The 23,803-nt window shown below is 44.3% G+C and overlaps 2 protein-coding genes across 3 annotated transcripts in view; both read right to left on the bottom strand.

Moving 5' to 3' along the window:
- The window catches only part of HEATR5A (HEAT repeat containing 5A), a 42,909-nt gene that overhangs the window by 2,910 nt on the left and 16,196 nt on the right, over nucleotides 1-23,803 (bottom strand). The window contains exons 19-35 of one of the 2 annotated variants that reach the window (XM_072115390.1): nucleotides 22,203-22,392; nucleotides 21,475-21,644; nucleotides 19,481-19,507; nucleotides 11,935-12,073; nucleotides 11,475-11,654; nucleotides 10,141-10,380; nucleotides 9,842-10,023; nucleotides 9,690-9,758; nucleotides 8,620-8,796; nucleotides 8,232-8,394; nucleotides 7,026-7,274; nucleotides 5,337-5,464; nucleotides 4,097-4,244; nucleotides 3,202-3,474; nucleotides 2,773-2,997; nucleotides 2,544-2,686; nucleotides 333-546 (exon numbers count right to left, since the gene is read on the bottom strand). In XM_072115390.1, the coding sequence (XP_071971491.1) occupies nucleotides 333-546; nucleotides 2,544-2,686; nucleotides 2,773-2,997; nucleotides 3,202-3,474; nucleotides 4,097-4,244; nucleotides 5,337-5,464; nucleotides 7,026-7,274; nucleotides 8,232-8,394; nucleotides 8,620-8,796; nucleotides 9,690-9,758; nucleotides 9,842-10,023; nucleotides 10,141-10,380; nucleotides 11,475-11,654; nucleotides 11,935-12,073; nucleotides 19,481-19,507; nucleotides 21,475-21,644; nucleotides 22,203-22,392 (2,917 nt within the window). The remainder of the gene's footprint in view (nucleotides 1-332; nucleotides 547-2,543; nucleotides 2,687-2,772; nucleotides 2,998-3,201; nucleotides 3,475-4,096; nucleotides 4,245-5,336; nucleotides 5,465-7,025; nucleotides 7,275-8,231; nucleotides 8,395-8,619; nucleotides 8,797-9,689; nucleotides 9,759-9,841; nucleotides 10,024-10,140; nucleotides 10,381-11,474; nucleotides 11,655-11,934; nucleotides 12,074-19,480; nucleotides 19,508-21,474; nucleotides 21,645-22,202; nucleotides 22,393-23,803) is intronic. The other variant, XM_072115391.1, reaches the window with a different exon arrangement.
- On the bottom strand, nucleotides 13,755-16,771 carry LOC140069555 (uncharacterized). The gene is made up of 2 exons (XM_072115392.1): nucleotides 14,445-16,771; nucleotides 13,755-14,372 (listed from the first exon to the last, which is right to left on the bottom strand). Exons 1-2 carry the CDS (start codon nucleotides 16,071-16,073, stop codon nucleotides 14,070-14,072), a joined length of 1,932 nt encoding a protein of 643 aa, XP_071971493.1. The 5' UTR covers nucleotides 16,074-16,771; the 3' UTR covers nucleotides 13,755-14,069.

The raw sequence follows: 23,803 nt of genomic DNA, 5'->3' as shown, positions 1-23,803 counted from the left end.
TTAGAATAAACCTGGGCTACCCCTTTGATGTTGCAAGGCCTGCTTGACCACAGTCTTAAAGGGGTTATCCGGTGGTTGAAAAACATGCCTGCCTTCTTCCAAAAACAGCGCCAGACCCGACCATGGTTTGTGATGCTATTGCAGCTCTGCTGTACAGAAATGAATGGAGCTTGGTTGGAATAACATGAACTTCCCACGGTCAATTGTGGTGCTGTTTTTTGGAAGAACAGGCTCTACCTTTAAGCCATGTTCACCTTACATCTTTAGAGAGATTGCATTTATTATTCAAATAATAGGACAAACTATTTCTAAGACCCAAATGGGACACTCACGGTTCTGCTCCTCGCTGGCAGTGATAAGAGCCTGCAGCAGCCGCACACCTTCCTGCAGGACTAAGAGCTCAGCTTGGCTCTGAGGTTTTCTGCTGTCAGCGTGACTAACATGACGAACGACGCGAGGAGCTAAGTCACGGACATATGGGGCGACAACCTCATGGACCGGGTGCTGGAAAATGGACAAGATCAGCCGGTAGCATTTCAACTGCTCCTAGGAAAAAAGAAGAATTCAGAAGGTTATAAAGGGGACTTAATAGGACATTGCTTACCTGAATATACCAATATTAAAGGTAATGTCTTACATGTGTTATCCCCTATGCACACAATCATGAGACGGAGGAGGAGTTTTCGCTTAAAGGGAACCGGTCACCACAGAACCACATTAATTGTAGAATTGTAATTGTATTTTCATGGCTCCTTTTTGCATTCTGTACGATGCAGCTTGGTCCCTGGTTTCTCTCATGGATGCTGTCAAGGAGCCACGGGACCACTCAAGCTCTCTCCTGCCCCATCACAGCCGCGGTGTCCGGTAAACCCACCCTCTCCCCATGTCCCTTGGCACTGCCCCCTGTTCATGTCACAGTGATTGTGCGTTGTCGCTTGGCCCAGCTGTATCCAGTGTGGTGCTGGGTATGTGCTAGAGCTAGACCCACTGCGCATGGCTGATTTTTCAAACACAAGCGCTGTGAAATGAACAGGGGGCAGTGCCAAGGGACATGAGGAAGGGTGGGTGATGGGGAGGGAAGAGCATGACTGGTCTCCCGCCTCCTTACATCAATGAGAGAAACCAGGCTGAATAAAAGTGTTTTTTGGGACGAAGCTGCAACGTACAGAATACACAGAGGATCCATGAAAATACAATTACAGTCATCTTTAAGGTACTGTAGGGGGTTTACAGTGTGGTTCTGTGGTGACAGGTTCCCTTTAACTGGTCAAGCTGGGGCTCAATTCAATGTCTATGAATGGTGGATATAGTAGAGTACAGGGTATCTCTAGGGGAATGCGGAAATTAGCCAAGCCCTGTACTCACTTATTTCTGTTACTCTTAAGCGTTGTGCCCAAAAGCAAGTTTAATGCAAGTGCTGGCTGGAACGTCAGACCCGAATGATTAGCTAACAGAACTGGACTGACATGCAGAGTTTGATTATGGCTACTCAGCGTTCGGGTCGGATATTCCAGCAAGCACAGGTTGTGAGTTTGACGCTTGTGGACATACAATGGAGTTGCAGGGCATATTCTTGACATGGACCTTCATCAATACCCTCCCGCATTCTTGTGATCTGTGGGTATACTATTGGCCAGGATCTAATAGGCAGTAGTATACAGCTTTGGGGAACCCCTTACCTGCTAGGCCCCTGAGCACCGAGATCACCAATGCCTGTAAGCCAATAAGCTATGTTCCCTATCCCCGTACACACATACTGTACACAGTAAGCCCAGCCATTAATGCATGTTAGGCCCAGTTCACACCTTTATTTGGACCTTTGTTATGTCCTCCCATTAGTAAAATAATAACAGTCTTACAAATCCATTAAATTATCCTTTGATGTTAACGGACTTGTAATGGCTTCTGCTAGTAATGTTTGCACCACCTCCATTAGTCAGCATCGAAAACATAACGGAAGTGGTGCAAACGGACACCAGTGGAAGTCATCAAAAGTCCATGAAACTCAAGGAACAAAGAACGGATCTGTCAGGCTTCAGTTACTAATGTTGATAACAGAGGTTGGAGTTCAGATGTGAACTGGGCATAACACGAATGGCTGGGCTAAACGTGTATGTGCTTATTGAGATAATGATTATAGATTATTGGCCGACATTGCTGGGGGCATTAGATGGTCAGCCAGTCATCAGCAAGTTGTATGTACATGTCTTTTGAGTGTGGGAGAACACTTGGTATATAGTCCACAAGGCCACAATTCAGGGTAACATACAACACCCAGCTTTTTTGAAGGTGTTGAGCAGGTAGGGGACTGCAGTCCCCTGTTCAACATATCGCAGGTGTCCGAGACTGGATAGGATAGAAAAAAATTTAACATATAAAAAAAATATTTTGATCATTTTTGCTTGAATATAAAAGTGTACTCTACCAACGATTGTATCAAAAACAAAAAATTCTGAGAAACGTATCCTAGCAGATTATCTCACGGTTATGTGAAACCCTTAGGGGCATTTTACTTCTTCCCACATATCTCTACTCCAGCTTACATTCGGATCCTTGCTGTCAGTGCTAGAATGAAATCTCTGTAGACAGGCATTCTTCAATCCTGGCTCAGACATCACCTCCGGATTAGCGGACAGAAGGAATATAGTAACAGCGGTCAGCAGAGCGATTTTGTCCTTCTCCGTGTCTAGAGGGAATGACAACCGGGTGTCAGGTACAGAAAGAGGCTTAGAAAGGAGAAAATCCTCATTTTTTACAGCCATAAAGGCATACCTAGATCCCACGACTGGAGCATGGTGGATGCAGAACTGTGTAAAAGACTGGTCCACGAGGCTCTGGTCTTTTCTACTCGTGACATTGGAGACGATACAATAGTCTTTAGGGCTTGCAGGGCAGAAGTTACTGCTAACGATAGTCGTCCATCTGGATTTCTTTCAGCGTTGTGCTGCAAAACCCCCACCACTAGGTACAGCAGAGTGGGGAGCACTGACACACTGCCTGTAGAAGGAGATGGTTAGGATACATAGATCTGGGAGTCTGAATATAGATAGATCTTGATGGATCATGTTGATGGAGCTCTGTTGTTGCCAGTAATTCTATGGGATTGCAGGAAGTAGCTGTTCCATGAATTCCATTACAAGTGATTAAGTGTTTACCAATCGTGCAATCCAGTGCTCCATTCACATGAGCCCCAGTACTCACCTTCTGGAGAGCAGAGGGATGGCAGCTCTGCTAGAATATTCAGAGAAGCAGAAATGAGTAAGCTTGAATCTTGTGACAGAGGCTGTTTAGTCGCTTGTCTTCCAGTAATGGTCCCTGAGAGGCGAGGACTGAGCTGGGGCAATTGTCTGATGAGGATACAAAGGCACAACTCCAAGGCAGCAAGTACTAGGGAACGGCCCGCCACCAGGCCACCGGTATCATGTCCTTCCCCAAACTCTGGCAACGTTTCCTTCTCCTCAGCTCCGTCGTCGACTATGAAACGAGGTAAATCCAGTGAAATCACAGATGTTCGGCTTACTCTGCTTCTAACATACACACTCCCTGGTTACATCATCATATTATGCCTACACAATCCTATGGCAATAACACTAACGCAAATTACATAACATAAACTAGAAATAAATTAATTTACTAGAAATAAATGATCTTAAAAAAACCAACAGCATGGTGGCTCAGTGGTTAGCACTACAGCCTTGCAGCACTGAGGACCTGGGTTCAAATCCCATCCAGGTCAACATCTGCAAAGATTTTGTACGTTTTCTCGTTTGTTTGTGTAGGTTTCCTCCGGGTCCTCCGGTTTTCTCCTACACTCCAAAACATACTGTTAGGTTCATTAGATTGTGAGCCCCATGGGGACAGGGACTGATTTGGCAAACCCTATAAAGCGGTGTGGAATCTGTGTGCACTATATAAAAAAAATTATTATTATTACCAAAAAGAAGGATTTGCCTTGGAGGAGTCTTGCAGGACGTTACCCTTCTCTCACCATACAGAAAGTGAACTTCCGGACAATTTTCAACTATCATCTATTATATACATGCCCTATTGTAACACTTCCCTACCCGCTGGATATCCCGATCCTTCAAATACCTACATTCTGCACTCCTCCTTCTCTCTTGTACATGTTCTTGAGTTGCATTCAATATCTGTTTTGCTACTTCCAAGGTAAGAAGTTGTATTTCTGGAGACTCTCGCATTAAAAGCAATCGGTGCAATACAGAGATCAACTCAATAGCAAGTTCCTGGAAAATACAAGGACAAATTTAAAGGGAATGTATTAACCATATTATTTTCTACACGTTGGGGGCTTCTGTTAATGGTATTTGGGATCCATGCACACGGTCGTCAAACCAGCCGTATGAATAGCAGCTAAAACGCGGCCGCCATAGAAGTGCATTGTGTAAAGCACGGTACAGTGAGTGCACAGTGTCATGGTACCGAACCGTTGCTGGGAAAAAAAAAAGACAGAGCATGCTCTATCTTTAGCAATGCGTACAGCCTAGTTACATGGCTCGCTATGGAAAGGGGACCGGTGATGAGCGCCCTCTCTCCTCTTCTCCAGCTGGCCCTATGCTTTTTTTTGTGTGTAAGGAGCCGCATAGATATGCATAAACCATAGGCGGCAATAGTATAGGGATGTTAAAGGACATCTACCCCCAGGATGAAGGATTGTAAACCAAGTACACTGACATAATGGTGTGTGCATCCTCTTTCAGGATCTTCTCTTTTACAAAAAAAAAAGGGTTTTAAAAATTATGCAAATAAGCCTGAGGGGCTCCAGGTTCCATAGGTGTTAAAACAAGGGCATAGGAAGCTTAAAGAAGAGCAGAACCTTCCAGCAGGGGCACACACCGGTATGTCAGTGTGCTTGGTTTACAGTTCTTCACCCTGGTGGTAGATGTCTGTTGACTTCTATAGAAAAGTGGCCATGCTGTGACCAGTGCAGATGTCATGAGAAGTAAGATGTGACCATCTTGAAAGGTGGATCTTCTACCAGTCATTATATCCTTATAACTATGTTATCTATCATTATAAAGCTGTCAGTGATAATGAGATGATTGCTGCAAAGTGACCAGAATAGTATGAAGTGTACGGAACAGGAAGTGTTAGTACTATTCATAGGGAATGTATCGCCCATTAGGAAATGAGGTGTGGTTAAATAGTAACCTCAGTGCTAATATGAGGAATAGATTCAGAGGTGATACAGAAGAAGCCAAATGCAAAGAAGCCTAAATTCCAATAAACTGAAGCTTATCTACTAGTGCAATACTACTTGGTGGTGTGAACAGAAAAATCATAGTACAACTATATAATGATGTGTGATTGGTAATTACCTGATCAGCCCCTACATGTGCCCTAGGCCAGACCCCCTTAAGCATTGCCTTCATAGCCCGCAGACAAGCAGCGATCGTCTCCATAGGGGCATCCACAGGGAGGCAGCAGAGGAATTCAACACAAATCCCTGGGGAGAAAATCAGAAAAGGAGTGAAAAATCAGCAGCAGACAAGTGAGCGGGAGACAATCTCATTCAAGAAGGAAAGAACAGAGCGCAAGAGAAAACTATTTTTCTGATGTCCCTGGTGCCATGTCCTGATGGCACCTCTATTATCGTAGTAGAGCTCAGCCACTTAGAGCTAAGGATCTTTTAAAAACTCTTAGGATACGCAGAGCCTCATTTTTTGCAGGACAAGATGAAATTTTCATCCATATTGTTTTCAGAACTTAACAAACTTTTGATAACTTTTTAGTAAAAAGCTGTAATTAAAATATTGGTGGGGCGCTATGCTTGGTATGCCTGCCAATCAGCAGATAGTAGAGAAGTAGAGATGCTGCCCACTAGACAGGGCCAGAGGCAGACCGCTCCATTCCTTGTACACTAACAGTTCAGAGTGACTGCAGGTTTGGCTTCCACTGAAGTGAATGGCAGCTGAGCCTTGGGGTAGCCCGCAATGCCGCTACAACAAAAGATTGAGTCGTATGCATCAAGTGAGTAGTAGCGTTGTCAGCAGCTAATTGGTGAGGGTAGTGGGTGTAAATAGGTCTTTAACCCCTTCCCACCAATGAAATTTTTTTGTGTTTCCATTTTTTGCTCTCACCCCTTAAAAATCCATACGTTTGTAATTTTTGACGTGAACAGAGCAAAATAAGGGTTTGTTTCCTGCGTAACAAACTGAAATTCATAGTGATGGTATTTATTATCCCATGCCATGTAGTGGGAAGCTGGGGAAAAAAAATCCAAATACGGTGAAATTTAAAAAAAAAAAAATAAAAAAAAAATTAGTTTAGAATTTTCTTTCTTTTTACTTTTTCATTTTTTTAATTTTTACTTTGACCCATTGGGGTCTGATCCTTTCCATCATATACTGCAATGCAACTGTATTAGATAATTGGCTGATGATCTGTAGCAGATTTCCAGAAATGACAAGCCCTAGAGTCTTGCATAGACTGTCACGGAAACTAATAGTCATCCCCAATTAACATGTGGCAGAGGGAGGTTTGAGTCCCACTTCTAAGATGCACTTCTGGGGGTTTAACTACCGCCGGTAGCTTTTCCATCGGCGTTAGTACCTGTGATTGGTTCCAGCACCAATTGTGGGTGTTAGGTGCTGAGTGTTTGCAACAGTATGCAGTAAACACCGGGTCTGTATGAAGAGGGCTCGGTCTGTGAGCACACTCCATACTCCCTTAATTGAACTGTGACATATATGTTAGAAAACATATGCTAGAAAACCTCTTTTGTCCAAAGGTTGAAAAACATGGCTGCTTTTGTCCATGGCTAATACCAGAACTGCAGCTCAATTAGGGTTATAAGGTATAGAAATGAATGGTGCTAGGTAACAATACCATGCAGTACCTATGGTCAGGTGTGTAGCTACTAAAAAAAGTAGCCAAGCTTTTCCCCCTCCAGACAACCCCTTTAAGATCTTTCTTTTGGGTTGGTCTTTTCATTTAGTTCCCCACTAGTATCCTGTAGCCACATACTAATCAGTGTTTTACTACCATACTACATAATAGCTGTATACCAAGAATTAAGTGAAATCTCTCTGTGTTGAGGTCTTCTGGTGACTTGGATGGTGTCCTGTTGCTGCCCTCTTGTCCCATAGTAGTCGGAGTGACAGGACGGGAAAGTCGGCTGCCACCTTCATCAGGGTCCGAAATTAAGAAGCCAGTATTGCTAAGCCACAGAGAGGTAGCATGAAGAATGGGGGCCCAGGAGGCGAGATAGTGCGGCCTGGCTGCATCACTGGTTTCTGAAGTGAAGAATGCTCCACCTGAAAAAGAATTTATAGAAACATTATAAAATACTGAACAAAAAAGGAGAAAGAAAAAAAGGTAGAAAAGGGTGAAAATAATCTGTTTGATTTATCAATTTAAGGCCTCCTGCAGACGTTGGTGTCAGCGCAATCCCACAGACAGCACACCTTGTACATGCACTATACCAAAATGTAATGCAAAGACTTCCCATCTGCGGGACGGCCTTCAGTGCAGGCACTGAAATGGTTAATACTGTCCAGAAGCTGGCAGAAAGTCCTTGCATTATATTTCGGTATAATGCATGTACTCCCCTTCTGAACAAGGTGTGCAGAACACAGGACAGAGCCCCCCACAGATCCCAAAAAAACGAGGGGTGTGATGGGGTCCCAGGTACCTCAGTCAGACCCCTCGTTGCTCCTGGAGAGTAAGGGAGCAGAAGCCGCACATGACCGTTCTGCTCCATTCATCTCTATGGAGATGGCGGAGATTGCCATCTGTAGTATGGCAGTATTTGGTAGGATCAATCAGGCAACCTAGGGTTAAAGTACTCTAGGAGGTCAGATAAATAGTAAAAAAAAATAGAAAGTTTAATTTTTTTTTTTATGTTTTTTTTTTTTTTTTTTAATTTCCCTAGAACTGACATAAATAAACATTAAAAAATCATAAACGTGTTAGGTATCGCAGTGTCCCAAAATATAAAAGAATTTATAAAAAGTGATCAGAGGCTGTATAGTCCTCAAAATGGTAGCATTGTAGCATTAAAAAAGTCATCTCTCAAAATATGACACCACACACACTTCCATACAATGAAGTATGAACAAGTTATCAGTGCCAGAAGATGGAAAAATTAAAAAAATTTTTGTGCAGGTTTTAATTTTTCGAAGTGTATGAAAACATTATGAAACCTATATAAAATTTTGTATCTCCGTGATCGTACCGACCCAAAGAATAAAAGAAGAGATCCCTCCACTCACCGGATGAAGGGAGCTGATGGCTGCCCTCTGCAGGCAGGGTAAGCAATGCATGGTCTTGTAAAGCTGATAGCCACAACTTGCTGAGAGTGCAAATATCAGCTTGTACCAGGGACAAGAGAGACCCTTCTTCAGGTCCTGTTCTTTCCACTGCTGCGATATAAACCTAGAAATGATATTATAATTATGTTATTATAATTATATTATAGAATACAATAGAGGACCTCAATCACATGATGGCACCTATTGAGATGACACATATTTATTTAGTCCTAAATATATCAGACTCCATATTGTTATGTACTGCATATGCTATATTCACACTTCACGATTTATCTACTGTAAGGCCAATCGGATGTGGATATGGAACGTGATCTTGCATTTCATTTACCTCTGCCCAGGCCTTCAGTACGGCCAATGTCTCCATGGTCGTGGTGCTCTCACTATATACACTTGAGGTTTCTTTCATCACTTGCACTTTACTAAGAGAAGAAAGCAGCAGCTGCTGAACCCTGTGCAAATCTGACGGGTCCTTCACAACACCACTGGCCAGCCACGCACTGCAAACCTGCAGGGGAGATTAATAGAGGGAGTGACAGGGGGAACCAGAATGGATTCACTCTCTTCAGCTGGGCCTGTGAGGGGGAAGCAAACCAAATTCCCAACAAATAAAGTACAGACAGTCCCCGGGTTATGTACAGGATAGCTTCTGTAGGTTTGTTCTTAATTTGAATTTGTATTTAAGTCGGAACTGTATATTTTATAATTGTAGCTCTATACAGGTTTTTTGGGTCTCTGTGACAATTGGATTTTAAAAATGTTGGGTTGTCATAAGAACCAGGATTAACAATAAAGCTTCATTACAGACACCTGTGATAACTGTTATAGCTGATAATTGTCGCCTAAGGATAAAGTACAGTAAATTACCAACATCCAGAGGTCCGTTTGTAACAAGGGGCCGTCTGTAAGTCGGATGTTCTTAAGTAGGGGACCGCCTGTAATTGGATATCCTGGGTATATGTCATTACCTCAATCAGTAGGTGTCCGATCCGAGGACCCCAAAAGATTCACATAGTGAAGAGGGGACACAGTGCTACATTGTATTTCCTTTACAACCACGCCCTGTTCTGGCATACAACAAAATAGGTCTCAATCATTCCTCACCACAGTTTGGGGTGGAGAGTGTAGGAAATAATGTCAACATCCCCTTCAGTCTTATACAGTGGTAGCATGTCCTAGAGATATGATCAATAGGTCAGTTTCAGTGTTAACATAACCTTGCTAGACATGGGATATAAATTATCAATTCTTAGATCACACTCCCTAGGTAGATGGGTGCTTGTGGATTGGATCCTACCCAGATAATAGCATCAAAATGGGATATCAAAAGATATTAGTATCCCTGAATCCCTATTATAAGTAATAAACCTCCGGTGATAGAATAGAAATCAGATCATTTACCTGGCAGGCACTGGCCGTCACATCAGGTTGAGTATCTGAGTTGAAAGCCGGTCTCACTGCAGCAAGTACCTGTCACCACAGTAACACAAATGTTACCCCTATAAAAGTATATACTCAATGTTCAGCATACACAAGCTGTAAAAGCAACTCACATTGGCTTGGTATTGCTCTAGTATCAGATGTCCTGGAAATTCAGGCTCAGGAACAGAGGAAAATCGTTGTATAACAAGGAGCAGTGCCTGGAGCCCCACCAGACGGAGCTGTTCACTATGATCCGTGGCAGCCATGAAGGACATGCGGACCAGATCTTGTAGATGCAGGACCAGGAAATCTCCTAAGAAACACGTTTTATGTTGATAAAGTGGCAAGCTGTATACCCAACTGAGACCAAGTGAACTAACTTTTACAAATAGAATATAGTTTGCATCAGTAGAACGTTTGTGTTACTTACTGTCCGGCTCTTTGTGCTTCATCTCCTGGGCCTCCGCCATGTTGAAGTGTGCACCTCCCTCCTTCACACACTGTGATATAAGCATACTAACGCATTGCATAGAAAACACTCTCGTATGCCATCGCGGGCTCACAGATGTGGTGGAGGACTCCTCCTTCCTAGATGTCAGCACAGAGTCAGAAGTGGACTGCTCGCCGTCTTCCTCCTGAGTAGTATCCACCGAGGCCACTGCTGCAAAATCTAAGCGCACAAAATGGTATATGTACTACTATCCGTACGAAACATTACACATTTTATCTTTCAAGTCAATCTTTTCTCAGTTACAATGCTTATATCATGTGTGATACTCCAGTCACATCCTGAGCTGCAATCATCTATCTACCATCTCAGATACCTACAACTTTGGCTGTAACAAAAGTATCAAATCTGCCGTTATCGTTTCAATTGTGCCGCTTAGATCATATGCTATACTCCACATCCAGAGCTGCAGCCTTGTCCATGCCATTATATACTCTGCAACTGCAATCATCGATCTACAATTATATCATCTCCGATGAATGCAGGTTTGGCAGTAACTGGAGTATCAATCTAATCGAGGCGCTTTACGTGGTCTGATCAAGAGATGGAACTGACAAAATCCGGGTTGTCTTTGCTCCAGAAGAAAAAATTAAGGATATTGTTTATCAAGAGGCTGCGAAATAAGGAGTTACAGATAAAGTACTTCACATTAACTGGGCAATTATTTAGTTGCGGAGGCCGCCCTGATAGATTGCGGTGCAGTGAGACTCTGTGTGCCCACTGCAACGGACACTAGGTACCATAGACCTCTATGGAGGCTGTGATACCACCACAAATTGAGTGGTCATATCACCCTGCCCCATACGGTGGTGCATATGGGGCCATACCCTGCTGTTGGTTCCCCAGGTCGCACTGAAACTTACATACATTGACCTCTGTGTCTGGCCAGAAGTACCAGGTTAATGGCAGCCACTTTTGCAATTGGAGTTGCCTCCCTGCACCATGGGACATCACTTGCGACAGAAGACACCAGTCATTGGCGGGAGTGTGTCTCTAGCCAGTCACAGGTACCGAATATGTGGATTATCAGAGTGACCAAGAAATTAGAGCCTTGAAGGGTAAGTACGCCCTTCTTTATTGCATCCCATGGAAACTTTTAGAATCCCTTAAAATTTCCTTTAATTTGGATATTTTTGGAACACACATAGAAATGAAAGATTATTGTTATTTATGGTGATTATAGCTACCATCCGAAAGGTGGGATCCACATCTCGAGGACATGAACATCCTTTAATTTCCGTTTAATAGAACTTTACCTGCAGACGCGGAGAGAATATCTTTGTGCAGTCGCAGCCAGAAGGAAAGACGACTCAGTCCGGTACAGCTCTGCATGTGAAGAAGAGTTTCCTTCACGTCATGGCGCAGCTGGGGATCGCTCTCTCTATCCAGAAGACTCAGCAACACTCCTTCCAGGCCAAGTTCTCGCATGTTCACATCTGCTCAAGACAGGATACAGAAAAGTATACTGTATGAGTGAGCCAAATGGGTATTTATCTTTCAATTGGACCAAAATATCATCTTCCAGTTTAAGCTACTAAACTTTTATTATGGTGAAGTGGTACCTATTATGGAAAGAGTAGCACCAGTTACCTCCAATTGCATATGTACCATTTGATGTGAAGTGAGCAGGACTGGCCCGACATCATCTGAACAAATAATATATAAGCCAGTGATAGCCCAGTGAGGGTGGCAGTGTCATAAACCAAAAGAACTCACCCATTCTGAAGTCTTCCTGCCCATCTTTGGCCATAGTCATAGCATGTTCAGACACCTCCGCCGCCTCTCGTTGAGCCAGCTGCCTCAGACACGCCAACACTGCCCGTCTTAAGACCAAATGGGGACTGCACAAGTGAACCTGTATATAATACATGTACAAGTGACAGGAACCGACAAAAGTAAGGACGAATAAAAAGTATTTAATTAACGAGAACCATCAGATGAGAACAAGGAGGTAAATACGATCATTACACATCACTCATAGTAATAGAAGTTGTGAATACAATGCTACTTAAAAATAAGGCAAGAAAAGGACAATACTGCAAATATTTTAATTTGCTAATTTTTTTTTTATAAGAAAATTTACCCCAGCACAATCTAGAGTGCTTTTGTACATTCTGCTGTGTATACTTCATAGGGGGATGTAACATTGCTGAAAACATTGCATGGCACGTGTCAATAGTAGGACAAAGGGTCAACTGTTAGGATATACCTTCTGTAAACCTGTCCATCACTAGATGCAGACTGGCACAATATGTGGAGTAAAATATAGAAATTACAGTTTCAAGTACATAGAGGAAAAAAAAAATAGAAAAAAAATTAACAAACATTAATGACAAAAGACAAGCAACAGGCTGTAAGAGCAAACTCACAAATGTTATATAATATATCACATGCACAAATGCAAGAGGAAAAAAAAGTAGATCCCAGAGCCAGCAACTTTCTGGATGGTTCTGTTCTTGGTGGAATGAAGCATGATGAGGAAGCTAGCAGGGTGGGCACAATACAGGTTATCTGCAGCAAAGGCTCAAAATCTGCTCATCAGTGACTGCGCAAGCCAGCCAAAGCGAAAAACTGTCTGAAAAACAAGTCTCAATTAACAGTCCAAGAAACTATTTGTTTGTTAAATTTTGGATGATAAGTTGTATTAATTGGGTTTCGGTCACCCTGTTTTTTGTAAAAGCTAGTTTGTGCAAAAATTTCCCTATAGAGAAAATTTACTTCAACCTGTGAAATGTTTAAAAAGCTGGTTCACTAAGTCAGCAGAAAATACCCCTAGGGACTGCTCCCAAGTTAACTAGCACTGTGGAATAGAGGATAATTTGTTGCAACTGGACAACCCCTTTAAAGAGAACCTTTCATTACATTGTCCCAAATGCAGCTAGTGACAGTTTCCCATAGAGCCCTGTTAAATGACACATTTTAGCTTAAAAATAGTTTTCCTTACATCCTCCTAAATCGTTTTATATTACCTGGCACCAGAGGGGGTGTGTCCTACTGCTCCCCATGTCCCATGCCTTTTCTCAGCATGTCATGTGTCCAGGGTGCAGGTTACCCCATGTATGCATCTGATCACAGCATGCCTCCACGGACTTCTACTCCTCCCTATCCATAACAGAGGCTGCTGGGATTTCATTAGATCAGATTCATACATGGGGTAAACTTTGCAAATTCCACTGGGTAAAGAACCTTATATGGTCACATGACATGAAGTGCCCAATGCTGTAACAGAGCTCTCTCTCAATGTTCCACACAGCAGCATGTCCTAGCCGTGAGACTTGTCAATCAGGAACAAGGAGGCAGGGCAATGCATGGAAATTTAATATGCAGAACTCCCACCAGGTAATTTGCATACAAGTTTATAAACTGATTTTTGCAGCTAAGGAAAGGAAACTATGATAAAAAGGGCACTGCTCTTTAATGATAGTTTTTAATAAAAGTATTTATTTTGGGTGGGTTAATTTAAATGGCTGGTTCCCTTTAATGGAATAAGTAAATTGTGAATTAGACTCACCGGTAATTCGGTTTCCATCTAGTCCTCCATGACGGCCCACTAGGAGGATGACCCTTGACCTCTGTAGGGACAGGAAGCAGAGAGGTTAAAAGCCTCCCCCCCACATCCTCCCGCCAGTGTCTACCAAATAACTACACCGGTGGAAGATACAACATATTTTTATTCTGTCTTGTTTGAATCACATACAGAATTTTCAACAAAGTGAAAGAAACATGGGAGGGAAAAATATATAGGCCGTCATGGAGGACTAGATGGAAACCGAATTACCGGTGAGTCTAATTCACAATTTCCATAACGTCCCCCATGACGGCCCACTAGGAGATCTACAAAATTAGTAGAGTTAGGGTGGGACCACAGCCTGGAGAACCTTCTGACCGAAGGCGAGATCCTGTGAGTTGGGTAAGTCCAGCCGATAGTGTTTTGCAAAGGTGGATGAAGAACCCCAGGTGGCAGCTCTGCAGATTTGTTCAAGAGAAGCGCCCCTCTTCTCTGCCCAGGAGGCGGATATGGCTCTGGTGGAATGGGCTTTAAGGTTAGGAGGAACTTCTTTCCCTTGTTCTGTGTAACAAGAGGCTATGGCAGTCTTTAACCATCTGGCGATCGTGGTTTTGGATGCCTTTACCCCTTTGTTCTTCCCCTGAAACTGAACAAAGAGATTGTGATCTTTGCGCCAGGGTTTTGTAGCTTTTAAGTACTCTAAGACCGAGCGCCTTACATCCAGGGAATGCCACTCCAATTCCTTGCTTGAAGAAGGATTCCCGTAGAATGATGGAAGAATTATTTCTTGATTCTTGTGAAACCTAGACGCCACTTTTGGAACAAAGCTTGGATCCAGAGTCAGAGTTATCCTGTCAGGGAGAATACACATATAGGGTTCTCTAATAGAAATGGCTTGGAGTTCCCCCAGCCTTCTAGCTGAAGTCACAGCTACCAATAAGGAAGTCTTTAAAGTTAAGTTTTTTATACTAGCGTCCTTTAAAGGCTCAAAGGGAGGTCTGGAGAGAGCATCCAGAACCAGGGAGAGATCCCAGGAGGGAACCCGCTTCAGAATCTGAGGCCTAATTCTATTTGCAGCAGCAATAAATCTTTTGACCCACCTGTGGTCCGCCAGGGGATGGTCGAAGAATGCGCTCAGAGCCGAAATTTGGACTTTCAGAGTGCTAGTAGAAAGACCAATTTCTAGTCCTTTTTGCAGGAAGTCTAGTACCTGTAAAAAATTTGGGTTAGACTGAGAGGGGGGATTAGCCCCACAAAAGGTCACAAACTTTTTCCATATCTTATGATATATGGCGAAAGTAACCTTTTTTCTACTTGCCTTCAAAGTAGTTATTACAGCCCGAGAGAGACCTTGGGACCTTAGGAACTCGAACTCAGGATCCAAGCCGCCAGACGGAGTCTTCCTGGATCGGGATGGAAAATCGGACCTTGGTATAGAAGGTCCTTCTGAATCGGTAGAATAAAAGGTTGCTGGACAGATAGGGACCTCAACAGTGGGTACCAGCTTCTTTTTGGCCAGTTTGGGCAGATCAGGATCACCCTTGACCGGTCGAGCAAGATTTTTCTGAGTACTCTCGCAATTAGGGGAATTGGGGGAAAGGCATACATGAGACTTCCGCTCCAACGATGGCTGAACGCGTCCAAGTGGTCTCTGGACTCGCCGGCCTCCAGAGAGAAGTATTGTTGGCATTTTGAATTCTCCCTCGTGGCAAATAGTTCTATTTGGGGCATGCCCCAGACGCTGGTTAGATGTAGGAAGATCTCCTGGTTGAGACACCATTCGTTCGGTAGGATTTCTCTCCTGCTGAGATAATCCGCTTCTCTGTTTAGGGATCCCTTCAAATGAGTGGCTGAGATGGAAAGGATGTTTTCTTCTGCCCACTGGAAGATGGTACGAGCCAGACTCGATAATACTGGGGATCTTGTACCCCCTTGTCTCCTTAAATAGGACACTGTCGAGACGTTGTCCGAGAGAATGTGGATATGATGATTCCTCAGATAGGCTGTGTTCGATCTTAGCGCTTCCCAGACCGCTCTTAACTCCCTGTAGTTTGAGCTGTTTCTTGCTTGGGCTAGAGTCCAGGACCCTTGCTCGTAGTGGGAAGGAAGGATTGCTCCCCAGCCTGAGCTGCTTGCGTCCGTCACTATGGTGATGGTTGGGAGGTGGTGCCAACATACCCCTTTCTCTAGGTTCCTTAATTCCGTCCACCACAGCAGGTCCCTCTTTACAAAGGAAGGAATCCGGATCTTCTTGTCTAGACCTGAAGACTTCCTGTTCCAGAAAGTTAGGATCCAATTCTGAAGGATCCGAGTATGGCTCTGACTCCAGGCGACCGCAGGTAGGCATGCTGTGAGGAGCCCCAGGATCTTCATCGCCTGTCTGACTGGTACAGAGTCCTTCCGTCTGAATGAACGAATCTGATGCTTTATGTTGGATATTTTCTCCTGAGGAAGAAAAGACATTTGGTGAGTTGAGTCTAGAATGATCCCTAGAAAGGTCTTTCGAGTGGAGGGTACTAAACTTGATTTTTTCAGGTTGATTAACCACCCCAACTCTGTTAAATTTCTTAGGGAAGACTCTCTTGCCGAAATTAGGTTTTGTTTGTCTTTCCCTATAATTAGCAAGTCGTCTAGGTAAGGGATGAATGATATGCCTTGTAGTCTTAAAAAGGCTACCACCTCCACCATGATCTTGGTAAAGACCCTTGGAGCCGAAGAGATACCGAATGGAAGTGCACGGAACTGAAAGTGTAAGACAGAACCCTCGGGAGAGAGAACCGAGAATCTTAGGAATCTCTGAGATGAGGGGTGGATAGGTACATGATAGTATGCATCTCTTAGATCTAATGTGCACATATAGGAGTCTGTGTGAATAAGTTGGGTAGCTGTTCTTACCGACTCCATGCGAAATCTTCTGTAAACGATGAAGCGGTTTAGCTCTTTCAAGTTGATAATTAGGCAATTTGATCCGTCTGGTTTTTTGACAAGGAACAGCGGGGAGTAGAATCCCAATTTTTCTTGTTCTTGAGGGACCGGCACCACCACTCCCATGTGGATTAGATGAAATACTTCCTGCCAAATGAAGGAATGTGTAGAATGAGAGAGAGATGGTAAGGGAGCGACAAACCTTGGAGAAGGGGGGGGGGGTGATGAGAATTCTATCCTGTAGCCCGATTCCAAGATAGACAGTACCCAGGGATTCGAGGTGACCTTTGTCCACTGGGATAGGAATCCCAGGAGACGCCCCCCCACTCTGGCGTCATTGTTTCTTGTTTCCTGGACCCTCTGGGAGGTTAGAGAAAAGGAAACCCCTTCCCCTACCTCCTTTGGGATAACTCCATCGTCCTTGCTTACCTTTGCCACGGTAAGTCTCTCCGGTGTTCCTAAAAGGACGAAAGGAAGGTTTCTTGTGTATTGTTTTGGACTCTGGAAATCCCCTTTTTCTGTCAGACGCCTTTTCAAGTATAGCGTCCAATTCGGGTCCGAACACAAAGTCCCCGGAGAAAGGAATGCTGCACAATTTGGATTTAGAGCGGATGTCCCCGCTCCACTGCTTCAGCCATAAGGCCCTCCTGGTGGCATTGGTAAGAGCTCCTTCTTTTGCAGCAAACCTTATTCCTTCGGCAGATGCGTCAGCAAGGAAGGCAGTAGCTGATCTTAACAATGGTATGCTTTCCAGTAAGTCTTCTCTGGGAGTACCCTCCCGGATATGGGACTCTAATTTCCCCAGCCAGAAATATAGTGTTCTTGCCACCGAGGTGGCTCCTAAGTTTGACTTTAGGCTTATCATGGAGGTTTCCCATGCTTTCTTTAAAAGAGCTTCAGATTTTCTGTCCATCGGGTCTCTTAACTGAGCCGAATCTTCAAAGGGCAGGTCCATCTTCCTAGAGACCTTGGAAACCTGTACATCAACTTTGGGAAACGAGTCCCAATCCTTTGACTCTTCAGGGTCGAAGACTAAGCGTTTCCTGAAATTCTTAGAGACCGCGATTTTCCTCTCAGGGTCTCTCCATTCCTGACTAATTAGTCCCCTAAGGGTATCGTTAAGGGGAAAAACACGCTGTTTCCTGGCTTTAAGTCCCCCAAATAGTTCATCTTCACGAGAAAGAGGGGGTTCCTCGTCCTCAAGGTTCAATGTATCCCGCATAGCTTTCAGAAGATCGTCCAGATCTTCATTTTGGAATAAGTAGCGGGAGCTTGTTGCCTGCTCACGATCCTGATGATCCTGGTCTCCCGCCAGAGAGCAGGAAGGAGAGTCTGAAATGCACCCCTCTTCTTCCTCTGAGGAGGAAGCCGATACTATCCGAGCTTTCTTACGTGGGGGGGCTCCCTGCGTTGCCACCGCCACCGAAGAAACCACTTTCTCATCTATAAAGGACTTAAGCTCGTCCATAAAAGACGTTTTCTCCTCCCGCATAAATTCTTCGATGCAGGCTTTGCAGATCGGCTTCTTATAGCCTTCTAGTAGGGTACGGAAGCACATACTGCATTTTTTAACAGGAATCCTGCTTTTTTCAGGTTTTTCTCTACTCTTTTCAGACTTCCCTGATTTCTCTTCCTTGCCTTTCCCCTTAGAAACTTGCTCCTAGGGAAGGAAGGCAAGGAGACAATGACTTGGAGATCACAACAAAAAACAATTGTATATGTTGCCACACAGCACCACTCACGTGCACCGGGGGATGGAGTAGGCCCAAGTCTGCCTCATCAGCCATTATGATGTCTGGGACGGCCAGCCAAGAAGAAACGAGTCATAGACCTCAGACCAACTGACTACCCGCTTTTGAGGATTTAAATACCTTCATGGGGAGCCCATCCCCCTGCCGGTGGCCTCCTCCGCGTTCCGCGCACGGCGCCGCGGTCACTTCCGGTCGCGACCGGAAGTCGTCATCGGTCAGGAGGAATTCTGGGAAACGTAGTTCCCTGCGTCCGCGCGAGAGTCTGGCGGACCAGCCCGCCGGAGAGGACGCCAGCCGGACGATGTTTCCGTCCAGGGAGAGCCCGCAGCCGCCGGGCTAACCGAGGATCTGTCCGGAGGGGAACTTGGACCGCAGTCGGCGTAACCCCAGGTAAGGTGGTAAGTATGGAGATCCTTCTCCGTTTTTTTTTTTTTTTTAAAAACGTCCCCCCCCCCCCTAGGAGGAGAGAGACCCTCTCTTGACCTGACCCTTGTAGGGACAGGAAGACACTGGCGGGAGGATGTGGGGGGGAGGCTTTTAACCTCTCTGCTTCCTGTCCCTACAGAGGTCAAGGGTCATCCTCCTAGTGGGCCGTCATGGGGGATGTTATGGAAAACATCTTTTTTCATGATCATGGCCAAAGAACTCAATTTTGGTCTGCACATACAATAAACCCAATGAGAAGGAAGTGAGCACAGGACTACTACATTTACAGATCAAAAAGGATTTATAAAATCCATACCTGCGCCAGTTTTACGCTCTTATACGCACACATATCTGCCTTTAACTGCATTCGATGCTGGAGTAGAAAGACCTTTACAGGTCAAGAACAGTCGGGAGTAGTTCACAGGGGTAAATCCTGCTGACATGTTCCCTTTAAGAGACGATCATTTCAGAATTATGTTTCTTGGACTGTTGCTTGCTCTCCGATAGGAGTATTTTAGGTCTCATGGGCCAATTTTTTTTATACAATGGGCGGAAAATGTCTTGAGGCTGAAGATATTTATGTATTTGGAAAAAGATAAAACTAAAAAGGCAAGAAGGTGCAGCACAAACACTGGGGAAGGGGGTGACGTACCAACATAGAATTATCCAGCAAGACCTCCTGCAGGAGATAAAAAGTGACAGACCATTGAAGGATGACAGCACAGTCTCGTTCTCCTCCTATGTCTTCTTCATACATAACATTTCAGATGTGGGAACACACAGAAAGGACTAAAATGTTATAATCATTTCCCTTGCTATTAAAGTTCATTAACCGGTCACTAATCATACACTATGCATCTAATGTCCAAGGGGGTGCAGCAAACCAAGAAATTCCCTTCCGTCTACACAGGTTTATGCAGCCCAATCATTGTGTCTATTATCTGCATGCAAATTACAGTTATGTTCATTATTGTAGGAGATTTTCAATAAAAAATTTATATAAAAGAAAGGATGAAAAGACATCTTGGAACAAAAAAAATACCAGACAATACAGATATAATCTTTTATCTTGTGTGATATTTCAATTCTTGCTTTAACTAGACAATCATGTAAATGAGGTATTAAAGGGATTTTTCCTGCAAACATGCAGCTCCTGGGCCCGCAAGTGATAACCATGGAGTTGAGAACTTTACCCGCATCAGTATTTGCATTAATTAATAGATCTGTGTGGTATAGAAGATCATTCCCTTTAAGTGTAAATTCCCATGGTCGCATCCAGTCGATCAAATATTGATGACCTCTTCTAAAAGTATAGTTCTGGAAAACTGCCTGAAAGGTGCTACTCAAAGAAGGACTGTGCCACCTCTCCATCTGTTAATCAGTTTAGGCACAGGAGTTGGAGCAACAAAGATGGACATAGAATTAGTCTTGATGGGTCAGACTGAGAAAATCTATCCAAGGGCCCACTCATCATTATCACCCAGGAAATATACTCTAGCAACCTTCAAATTGTGTTGTTTTCTGATGGACCTCTGGGGTTCAGTATTGGGTCTAGACAGGGTCCACCGGAGGATTCTCTGGTACTTTGGTGGGCCAGTCTGACACTGGTCACAAACCGGGTGAGCATATGGGTGGGAATGAAGGAGCGAGGATGGGTGAGCTCTCCATAGAGAGCCAAGCGGCTGCTGCCACAAAACGGCAAAATATAGGACAGGTCCCATATTTTGCACAGCAGCAGCCTAGCCAGGTCACGGTGGGGTAAAACACAGAGTGCTCCCCGCCCTGTGACCCAGTGCCATGGACCTCTATGGGGGCTGTGATATGGCCACCAATTTTGCAGGCCCCCATAATGCTCGTGTGCATGAGGCCTTTATCATAGACTGTGTGCTGACCAGATTTCATAGTCTAACAACAGTGCAAAGGATGGGAGTACAGAGCATCATAGTGATGTATGATACAACGAGTTCCTGCAGAAATAAGATGACAATTCGCTGCTGTGTTGTTTTGACGCGGAAAAGGCATCTCCTACCATGGGGAAATGGGGCCCCCTGCCAGGGAGAATGAGCTCCCTGTTCTGTCTGAACATATTGTTAAGAACCTGAGATGCTAGCATGGCATGTATTTCTCCTTACAGCAGCCGATAATCTGAATCCCCTCCGAGTGTCCTCCAACAGCAGCCAAAGTGGCCCCACAGAGTACCCCAACCGCAGCCAGATTGTTACGCCTGAGAGCTGCCCCGGCAGCAGCCACAGTGCGCCCTGGCAGCAGCCAGAAAGGTATTGGAGTGAGTATCGGAGTACTCTGCCCCTATGCTGCATTCCCGACTAGCACAATAACACAAGGTCAGATAACAAGGGAGTTTGCACCCATAGTGCACAGCAAGGGCTTAGTAGCAATCCTAGATAACTCAAGGGAAATACACAATTAGACTGCGCCCAAGAGGACCCCACATATATGGTTTGGACCACAGATAAGTAAAAGATCAATGAAAGAAGATCAATGGACTTTTTCAGTTGCTAGGGTTTATGTGGTATCATCTACTGCAGAAGGAACGTTTCAAAACTTCGACTTACACAATCATGTTCCAAATATACCACGACTGCATCATTACTCATCATAGTATGTGGCGAGTATAATTGTACTTACACACAAGGTTGGAACCAGACTGGACAAGTTGACGTGTTTAGGAGCGAACATGTGAAGCTGTTGTAAACATGAGATACCCTGCGCCTGCACCAAGCAGTCAGGATTCTCCTGCATCACAGAACAAGCCAGCAAGCAGTAGTTTCTTTGTGACGCCACCAGTTCCCCGCTGCCTACAAATACAAAATATAGAAAAGTCTTAATAAATCTTAAAAGGAACCTGTCAACAGAAAACCTTCTCCCAAACCACACACAGTACCATCAAGATGTCTATATGTCTAAATACAACTGCCGCAACTAAAGAAGAGTTTTCATTGATGCTCTCTGTCACTAAAGTTCCTGGTCATGGAGGTGGAGAGCTCCAGCATACAGTCAAGCTAGCCCGTCTCCTGAAGCGGACTCTGCTAACCCGGCTGAAGAGAATTCCTGAGGGAGGGGTGAATGAGCGGGGTTGACAGAGATGCTGGCTGTGTGACTCGCTAAAGAGAAATCAGCTCCTCCCCTCACCCCTCCCTCAGGATTTCTCTTTAGTGAGTAACACACAGCCAAAGTCAGCGTCTCTCTCACCTCATCCTTCTTACTTCTTGTCTGTGGTGTATTACTCATTATCTCATCATCAGATAGCTTTACATGTTTATAGATATACACACACACATTTCATATGTAGGGGTAAAAATTCATAAAAGGAGTTTAAAGAATATGTTACAGACACAAGCAATATTTGACATTACCTTGAAGTTCAGGTCCAAGTGTGTTCAGGAGAGCACTAAGACAGCGTCCTAAACTACGATGGACCTCTGCATGTGATGGGGCAGTGCTGAGCAGTGCAGTCAATAGAAGTGACAGTGTCGGCTCTATATGGACGTAATATAAGGGTCCAGAGGAATCAATTATTATGGAAAGGGAGTGCAGGGCCCAGGTCTATAGAGGAAAAAAAAGGCAGATATACATATGAAAATACATCTGGCAACATATCATAAAATACCAGTATTAAATTCAGCCAGTATTTTATCCCATATCCGCAGATCAGCGAGGGTCTCATTGGCGGGTGCCGCACAGATCAGGAGAGTGAGTGTCCAATATGCTGTAAGATGTATCTGGGGTTTTATACATGCTGATCAGTGGTTGACTGGGTACTTAGAAAAGTCGATTCACATAACAGAGAATTTGTCCATTAGGACCTTTGTACCCATTGGTCAATAAAACTTAACTTTTAATTCGGTGCTTAAAAATGGACCACCCAAAAAAACCAAGATAAATGTTTAAAATTTCTCACACAGTTCTTAATGAAGGCAGTGTGTTTAGGGGCATATAGCAGTTAAAATGCCCCACGGTATTTGTGTGGCTATCGTGCTGCTCCGTATGGCTCTCCAATGTGATCACTGTGGTAGCCACGGGGCAGGGTTAGTGCTCGATGGGTGTGTGGACCTTATCCCACATAGCCTCTTCCCCTTCAAAGATCGCACCATGCAGGAGCTAGTTATGTGCCTGTCTATCCTGACATGCGGACTAGGTGTGCTAAGGGGAGGAGGGGAAGGGAGGATTCCTATACACTTGCCCTAATAGCTGAGCACTCACTGCAGAAACACACATTCAAACGTAAATTTTAAAGCTGCCAGAAAGAACTGATGATGCTAAAAACATTCACACAGACGCCCCCCCCGACATGTTTCGCCACAGGCATGTGGCTTCCTCAGGGGTACCGGGGCTGTGAGCCGTTAAGCTTTAAAATTTACGTTTGAATGTGGGTTTCTGCAGTGAGTGCTCAGCTATTAGGGCAAGTGTATAGGAATCCTCCCTTCCCCTCTCCCCTCCTCCCCTTAGCACACCTAGTCCGCATGTCAGGATAGACAGGCACTTAACTAGCTCCTGCATGGTGCGATCTTTGAAGGGGAAGAGGCTATGTGGGATAAGGTCCACACACCCATCGAGCACTAACCCTGCCCCGTGGCTACCACAGTGATCACATTGGAGAGCCATACGGAGCAGCACGATAGCCACACAAATACCGTGGGGCATTTTAACTGCTATATGCCCCTAAACACACTGCCTTCAGTAAGAACTGTGTGAGAAATTTTAAACATTTATCTTGGTTTTTTTGGGTGGTCCATTTTTAAGCACCGAATTAAAAGTTAAGTTTTATTGACCAATGGGTACAAAGGTCCTAATGGACAAATTTTCTGTTATGTGAATCAATATGCTGTAAGGGATTGGTAGGGCAGGTTGAGTATGTGCACGGCCACTTTATCCTTATATATGACAGAAGTAACCAAATACAGTGTTCAGCAATGTCCATCAGTGCATAAAGATAATTTGAGCAGCAGGTGTATGA

This window comes from Engystomops pustulosus, chromosome 7, assembly GCF_040894005.1.
Source record: "Engystomops pustulosus chromosome 7, aEngPut4.maternal, whole genome shotgun sequence".
Classification (NCBI taxonomy): Eukaryota; Metazoa; Chordata; class Amphibia; order Anura; family Leptodactylidae; genus Engystomops; species Engystomops pustulosus.
The sequence above is the reverse complement of the archived record's forward strand: the minus strand, read 5'-3'. Positions and strand labels throughout refer to the sequence as shown.

Excerpts from the sequence above, each read along its gene's own strand:
- LOC140069555 (XM_072115392.1), bottom strand. The coding sequence starts at position 16,073 with ATGCCTACCTGCGGTCGCCTGGAGTCAGAGCCATACTCGGATCCTTCA. Across the intron at positions 14,373-14,444 it reads TGGAGTGGCATTCCCTGGAT|TTTCAGGGGAAGAACAAAGG; the intron begins GTAAGGCGCTCG and ends CTCTTTGTTCAG.